The sequence below is a fragment of the Brachyistius frenatus genome, unplaced genomic scaffold (assembly GCF_029030835.1).
Source record: "Brachyistius frenatus isolate BFR_SWC_R1_liver_20210118 unplaced genomic scaffold, ASM2903083v1 Contig_93, whole genome shotgun sequence".
NCBI lineage: Eukaryota > Metazoa > Chordata > Actinopteri > Embiotocidae > Brachyistius > Brachyistius frenatus.
The window spans coordinates 1,361,829-1,369,756 of record NW_027210692.1 but is presented as its reverse complement, the minus strand read 5'-3'; the positions used below and the strand labels follow the sequence as shown (position 1 = coordinate 1,369,756).

Sequence of the window (7,928 nt, the reverse complement as noted above, 5' to 3'; positions counted from 1 at the left end):
GAGAGGACGCCTTGTCTCACGTTAGACAAATAATCAGTTAGACAAAGAAACACGGGGAAACAGGAAGCATTAGGAATCTGACCGAGATGATATCTGGTTGCTGTTGCGACAATGACAGAAAGTTTTAGAGGAGTTGAAGAATCTCCCCATTCACTCAAATGTTACAAATATGTCAAAAGAAATGCTTAATATTTTGAAAATATTATATATATTTAACCATGAAAAGATTTCACAGCTAGAGATATTTATCACTAATGCATGCAATATTTCTTGAAACTTTGTACAGTATGTCTTGTTTGTTGAAGGTGGTGCCTGAAGGGAGGCCACGTGACGATGTATAAATGAATAAATTGAATTCAAGAAAGGGTGACATCAATCAAATTGATCAACTCATAAAGCTATAGTGAGAAGATACAAGAAAAGTTGTGTTGCTTTGAGGCTTATTAGACTGAATTTAAACTGTTAAACCTTCCAGTGAAGGTTAAGTATTTCTGCCTTTCTATGCCTTTTGTTGCTTTTTTTATATTTTCCACTGCTTTACCACATCCAATCAACCTTTATCTGCGTCAAGTGCATTAGTGGCATAATTAAACAAAACAAAATAAGATCTCTAAATCCTTCCCCCCCCCCCCAAAAAAAAAATCCCTTTTTTTGTGGACATTGGGACATGAATTTGACATGCCACATTACAAACATAAACTAACACACACAAGTGAAATTGCAGTATGCATTAAGACATACTGTCTATATGCAAAAAAATATCTGTTTAACCTGTAAACATTAAGTTTAACCAGTCACCATGTTAATAAAGAAACCTGTAATCGTAATATTGGTCAAATGTCTGTTTGAATGGCGAACAAAGGAGGCACAGTATGTGACTTCTGTTGGAGAGAAAGTGAGAAGAAAAAGAACGTGCAGCGGAAACAAAACCATACACCCTGCCAAATGTTTACCTCATAACCAGGATATAGGTTAATTAACAGACTGCACTGTAGTTAAGAACTGACGCCCCTGCTGCAAAACACTTGAAAGATTGATGTTACTGCACTCTATGGGACAGATCATCATTTGTTTGTCATGCATAAATTGCTGTTTTTATCCTGAAAACAGGAAAAAAAAACACACACAAAAACAGCATGAAGTGTGTGTGTGTGTGTGTGTGTGTGTGTGTGTGTGTGCGTGCGTGCGTGTGTGTGTGTGTGTGTGTGTGTGTGTGTGCGTGCGCGTGCGTGTTGCTTGCACTCACTTGATCATTTGCAGGAAGCGTACTCTGTCATTGACCTCATCAGGGATTTTACACAACTTTATCTTCACATACTTTTTATGGTCATTTTCACCCCCCAAAGTAGGGTGAATTTCTAAAGGCTACACCTTATTTAGATTATTCATATATATTTGGCTATTTAATGCTGTATCGTCTCGTCGATAATAGATCATGCTCTTATGTAGTGATGGCTTCAAATACAGCGTCCAGCTACTCTGGCAAGATAAGATTTCTAAGACGATTGTGTGCATGAAATGGTGCGTATCGAATAGACATGCGCCATCAATACTTGATCAGTCACTTATCAGGATGGGGTGTGTGCGTGTGGAACGCGGCAGCAGCAGCATCATCATACATTTAGTTCGCAATGAATCACCAGGGTGCAACCACATTTGCTTGACGCAAATCAACCTTCTTTCTCTTCCGCCGTATTTCTTCACATTTTCTGTGCGCAGTAAGTTTTGCGTTTTTCCTCCCCCAGCGTCTCAGCGTTTCCCGGAGAGAGCTGGTGTACGCTCAGACACCGAGCGCCAAAAGATAAGGACAGGCAGCAGGAGAGAGGAAAAGGAGAGATCCAGATGTACTTGCCGCTGAAAGACGGAGTTAAACAGTAACTCATGTCCCCTCAGCGTGAAAACCACCCAAAGCCGTCTAACCGGAAGAACCAACTGACTGCACTTCAGCCTCGCGTGAGTTACAACACGTTGAATATAATCTTTATTAAAACGAATACAAAATATCTAAGAAGTCAGTATTGTCTACTATGATGTATAGGTCTATAGCTCATGCTTCCTCGTCACTAATATGCAGTTATATTTATTTGTCGGTTGTCTAGTGTTCATATGATACACTCAGTAAAGACTTTATTGCACTTTCAGTACTTTTACAGCCCTAAAATATATTAATTTATATTATAGTATATAATTGCCTTTAAATGTACTTGGTAAAGTAGCAGAGTTCTTAACCTACTCGTGTATTTGTATCCTTCTTAAAGAGCGTGACACCTGTGAATTCTGCACTCACTGACATTTATGGCAAATATGTTTGCTGGAAGCTCAATGAAAAGCACCACTTCCTTATTGTACTTAATTACTGTACGCCTATTTGCAAATCTATTTAACGCCATTTCTCAGCACAGTATGCAGCAGATAGATGGACACATTCATCTGGCCACAATCAAGAACAAGAGCATCACTACAGCAATTTCTCATCATGTAACAGTGTGATCTTCACGTCTTCATACATGGCCTTACCTTTATTATTCATTCACAGAAGCTCACTCGTGTGTTATCTTGTGCTTTTCCCTCCTGATAGACATCCTCCTAATGAGCACCCTCTGATTGATTTTAATTCAGTCAAAGCTCAGTGAGTGATCACACTTGTATTAAGGGTTTCATTGTTGAGTTTCATTGATTTAGAAGTAAAAAAAAACACACAAAAAAAACACTTGTTTTGCAGCTGTATGTTAAAATAAAGGGTGGTTTCTTGAAAGGAGCGGTGTCAGTGCACAAGTAGCTGCGAAGGCCTTTAAATGTGTGTTTTGACTGACTGGACTTTGATAAGCGTTTTAAAGAAGTTTTGAGTTTTGTGACGAGTCAGCTGATGTGCTGTATCTGGATTATTTGCAACCAATGTGAGCCATGATGAATCATGATTGTTGCGGTTAGTGGCATTGTTCTTCTGCTTATCTTGAATATCGTTATGCGTTACAAAGACTTCCTGCAGCTACACACTTCTAAACAGACTTTGTAACGCAAGGCTGATGGGTCTGAAACGATCCCATACAACTTCAAGTCATAAGTGCCAGTCAGCAGCGTGTGCAGAGCATGACTGGCAAACAACCAGCGTCAACCTAGGGGCAACTTTGGTTAGAAGTTAACTCTCTTATTTCTAGAAAACAGCAGAATACACAACATCAAGATAACTCTGCGTGATATCTTAAACTTGTTAGAACCCGCCATTCTGGAATCACCAGCTTTTTGTTTTATATATAATTTTTTTTTATTAATTGCAACACAAAAAGAGAATCCACTAAGGGAATAACACAAAGACAACAAGAGCAGTCAATAACAATAAGAGCAGTCAATACAGTTACAGGTTATGTTAGGTGTTGTGTGAGTTGATGTTAATATGCTGTTGGTGTAGCCTTTGTGTGTGTGTGTGTGTGTGTGTGTGTGTGTGTGTGTGTGTGTGTGTGTGTGTGTGTGTGTGTGTGTGTGTGTGTGTGTGTGTGTGTGTGTGTGTGTGTGTGTGTGTGTGTGTGTGTGTGTGTGTGTATCCGTGTCTGTTTGCTTTCCTTTGTGTATCTCTTACTCTAAATTCTGCTTCAGGTTGGGGATGGATTTTGTCAGTGGCTGGATAGACAAGGCAAGACACTTCAAAGGGAGAGTTGTCCTCCTCTTCATTACTATGGTCTTCTTCATCCTCGTAATGAACACAAGAACACCCGGCACCTACAAGCCCATCCCAAATCCACGTGCGCCCTTGCCACTTTGCCCCTTTTTGATCTCTGAGGACAGCATCACCCCTTTAAAAAACACTGAGCACCTACTAGTGTCCGCCTTCATGGACCAGAGAGTGAATGGTTTGGATATACGCATCATCAGCATTTTTAAAAGAGACTCCATCCAACCACTTCACTGCCTCTTCTGCTGTGCAGGACATTTAAGTACAACAACGCAGACAACAATTTCACAGCACTCAGATAACTTTGGATTTCCGTTCGCCACTACAGACGTCATGTGTCGGATTCCTCAAAACTGCAACACCACACATGTCACTCTCCTGAGTCAACCGGACAGTGAGTTTGGATCTAACCACACTTGGCTTCCTATAAGAAACCAAAAGACGATTGGAAAGGAAGAGAAGAAGTTGCAGTTCAACTTCACAGTCTGCATCTCCAACCTGTTTGGTGACTACAACAACATGCTCCAGTATGCACAGACTCTGGAAATGTACCGGTAAGCATGTCAACAACACCACAGACCACACTCTTAAAAGTGGAGCGACATCCACCTCTCTTTTGACACGGTCTACAACAATCAATAGTGTAAGCTTTGCAAAGGGCCTGCTTATGCTTATCGCAGTGTTTCATGTGTGCATCACATTGTACAAGTGTTTCTGTTCCTGGAGCTGCCTAGTGGGGCTTGGAATTTCTAAAAGAGAGAGATCAGAGAAAGCATCTTCACCTTTAGTGTAGTCTTTGTCTTCCCATGTGGTGTCACACAACTGCACTATGAGTGCACTTAGAACTCAGAATTACGCTCTGTTAGGCAGGCGACTAGAAAGCTGGAAAGGAAGTGGCGTTCCACTAATTTAAAAGAATTTCCCTTGGCCTGGAAGGATAATATTCTAATATTATATAAGAAAGCTCTTCGTAAGGCCAGGAGTTTATATTATTCATCGTTAATAGAGGACAACAAGAACAACCCCAGGTTTCTTTTCAGCACTATAGCCAGGCTGACAAAGAGTCACAGCTCTGTCTCAGCAGTAATGACTTCATTACCTTCTTTACCAATAAAATGCTCACTCATAGGGAGAGAATCGGGCAGATCCTTCCCGCCACCGTCACTGGTATGATGTTAAGCACAGCAGCCCTGAAAGCAACTGTGGGACCAGATTTAAACTTGGAAAATTTCTCTCCTGTTGAGCTCTCTGAGTTAATGTATCTACATGACTAGGCACCTCAAAATCTAAAAGAAAAAATATGTTTTATAATTTGGACTAATTTGGATTTGAACTATACATAACCTGTCTCTTTGCACCAGGTTGCTGGGCGTGGACAGAGTGGTGATCTATAACACTAGCTGCGGCCCAGACCTCGAACGCCTCTTGCAAGTTTACAGCCAGGAGGGCTTTGTGGAAATGGTTCCCTGGCCCATTGACAAGCATCTGAATCCGTCTACAGGCTGGCTCTTCTCACAGTTCGGAGGGGACGTGCACTACTACGGCCAGTTAGCCACTCTCAATGAGTGCATTTACAGATCTATGGAGCGTTCACGCTACGTACTATTGAACGACATCGATGAGATTATAATGCCGTACCAACACAACAACCTGATGTCTGTGATGAACACGCTCCAACAACAGCATCCAAACGTAAGCTATTTATACATCTAGGAATTATAAATATTACATCAACATCCAACCTTAAGGATTATATTTGATGAGCATTTATATTTACACTGTCTTTCCATCTTCCATATTTTATCCATATTTCTGCAGACAGGCGTGTTCCTCATTGAGAACCACATCTTCCCCAAGAATCACTTTGAGCCAAGTGGGAGGTTTCACCGGCCTCAATGGAACAGGGTGCCAGGAATTAATATTCTGGAGCACATCTACAGGGAGGAACCCAACAGAAATATATACCATCCACACAAGTTGATAATTCAGCCAAGGTAGGCTGAATTCAGAGTGAACTCACTTTACAACACACGTTCAATTATTTTGTTATACCTGTAATACTGGCTACAAACGGCACTTAACTCAATGTCTCTGTTCATCTCAGGATGGTGGAGCAGACTTCAGTGCATGAAGTGCTAAAGAACTTTGGTCAGAGTTACAAAGTTCCACTGGAAGTTTGTCGGATCATTCACGTCCGCGTGCCTCTGCAGGGGTCATTGACGGTGGATCAGCTTCACGTGGACAAACGACTTTGGGACTTCAATGAAAAACTGATTGCCAATGTGGACAAGGTGCTGGAGAGAGAAGGAGTGCTGAGCTCGGAGGAGTAGAGCTGATGGATGGGATGGACAGACTACTCAGTTATGAATATTTGTACAGTGGAACGCGTCGTTGCAGCAATGTTGGCAGTAAGAGAGAGTTGACTGTCGAGTGTCACGCCGAGGTTCCTAGCAGTCAGGGTCGGGGATAACACAGAGTTGCCCAAGGTAGTAGTCAGGTCGAGGGTGGGAGAGTCTTTCCCCGGAAGGAAGAGCAGTTCGGTCTTGTCGAGGTTGATTTTTCAGGTGGTGTGAGGACATCCACTGAGAGATGTCAGTCAGACAGGCAGAGATTCGTGCTGCTACCTGTGTTTCAGATCGGGGAAAAGAAAGGACCAGTTGGGTGTCATCAGCATAGCTGTGGTCAGAAAATTGTCTTTTTCTGGAGAAAAAGATACATAACAATCGGTGTAGCTTTTAATTATGTTATTGAAGGATTACTTTTGAGTACAAATTCTTAGGAGTATTGGGTTCTTAGAATATTTTTATACTTAACATAATTTACATAGGGATGTTTCCTGGCTACTGAGAATCTTCAATACATTGATATTTCTTACGAGTCTATTAGCTATCTAGGTTTTAAATCAATCAACAGTATAAATTCTGTTGGGTATTGTGCATTCTTCATCTTCTTTGGTCAGATCTCCAAGTTACAATTATGAACAAACACTATCTCTTCAAATAACAAAACACTAATGGTGGTTACTCGCCAGAGAAGTGGGTGGCCAGCTAAGACGACTCCAAAGGCAAAACACAGAATGCTTAATGAGATTAAAAAAGAAGAAAACGCCCAGAGTAAAAGCTAAAGGCTTAGAGGAATTAATGGAGCTGGTTAATATCTTTGTTAATGGGTTTGCTAAATCATGGTCCAGGGTTGGTTTGGGCCAACAAAGACATTACAGAGGAAGCCACAAAAAGATGCACCAAAAATAAAAACCCCACAAACATCACTGTCTGATGGAAGTTTTCAAAAGAGCACCAGCCCACTATGCTGAGATACTGAGAATAGACTGATGAGATATGGTGTAAAAGGGCACATAGAAGCATTGTCCCAAAGGTGAAGTACGATGGAGGTAGCATCAGGATTTGGGTCAAGGTATTATCCAAGTATCTTAGAGGATAATGTCAGGGTGGCTGTTCACCAGTTGCAGCTCAGTAGAAATATGTTATGCAGCAGGACAATAAGTAAATTCTACCACAGAATGATTGTAAATAGAGATGCTATTGAATGAATGTGGAATAAGATGGGTTGTCCTACTTTTATTTTACTTCTTTATAATTACCTCACTCCGCTGATTCATTAATTTATTCTCGTTTCTGAACATGTGAGTGTATTAATTGAGCAAATGGTTGACATATTGTTGGTTCATTGTTAAATAATACAAATATTTTTATTTTTCCTGTAGTTTTGGGTAATGCCATTTTATATTTATTTTCCTCTACATTCAAGGAGGAGGTTTATTTTTTTTACTGAGTTTATTCAACAAATAGAACATAAAATACAAGTTTATAAAATGTGATGAATTGTTATAGATTTACATTCCTAATAGATTAAGCTAAAAAAAATTGAGCACCTTTGCAACAGTAAAATGTCCCTGACACATAAATCTGAATTAATGATCTAATAATACAACAGTAAAACACACCATATATTTCGTAAATACAAACACAATTTTACTAATTCAATGTTTTCTTTTACTTGCAAGTTTATTTTTACATTACATTACATTACGTTTCATTGAGCTGACGCTTTCATCCAAAGCGACTTACAATAAGTGCATTTCAACCATGAGGATACAAAACCCAGAACAGCGTGGCAGCACTATTTTTCTGAAATCAAGGATCTAAATACTTCCGTTTTTCATTCATTCTCATCTCAAAAGAAGGACTGGAGTTTCCAACAAACTGAATCCAGCTGCCACACACCAGGACAGGGGAAT

At 40.3% G+C, this 7,928-nt stretch overlaps 1 protein-coding gene across 1 annotated transcript; it reads left to right on the top strand.

The window, feature by feature from the left end:
• The first annotated feature begins 1,733 nt into the window (after nt 1–1,733).
• LOC138627994 (uncharacterized) lies at nt 1,734–7,393 on the top strand. The gene is made up of 5 exons (XM_069710701.1): nt 1,734–1,953; nt 3,595–4,224; nt 5,032–5,362; nt 5,489–5,664; nt 5,775–7,393. Exons 2-5 carry the CDS (start codon nt 3,602–3,604, stop codon nt 5,998–6,000), a joined length of 1,356 nt encoding a protein of 451 aa, XP_069566802.1. The 5' UTR covers nt 1,734–1,953; nt 3,595–3,601; the 3' UTR covers nt 6,001–7,393.
• The last annotated feature ends 535 nt before the right edge of the window (nt 7,394–7,928 follow it).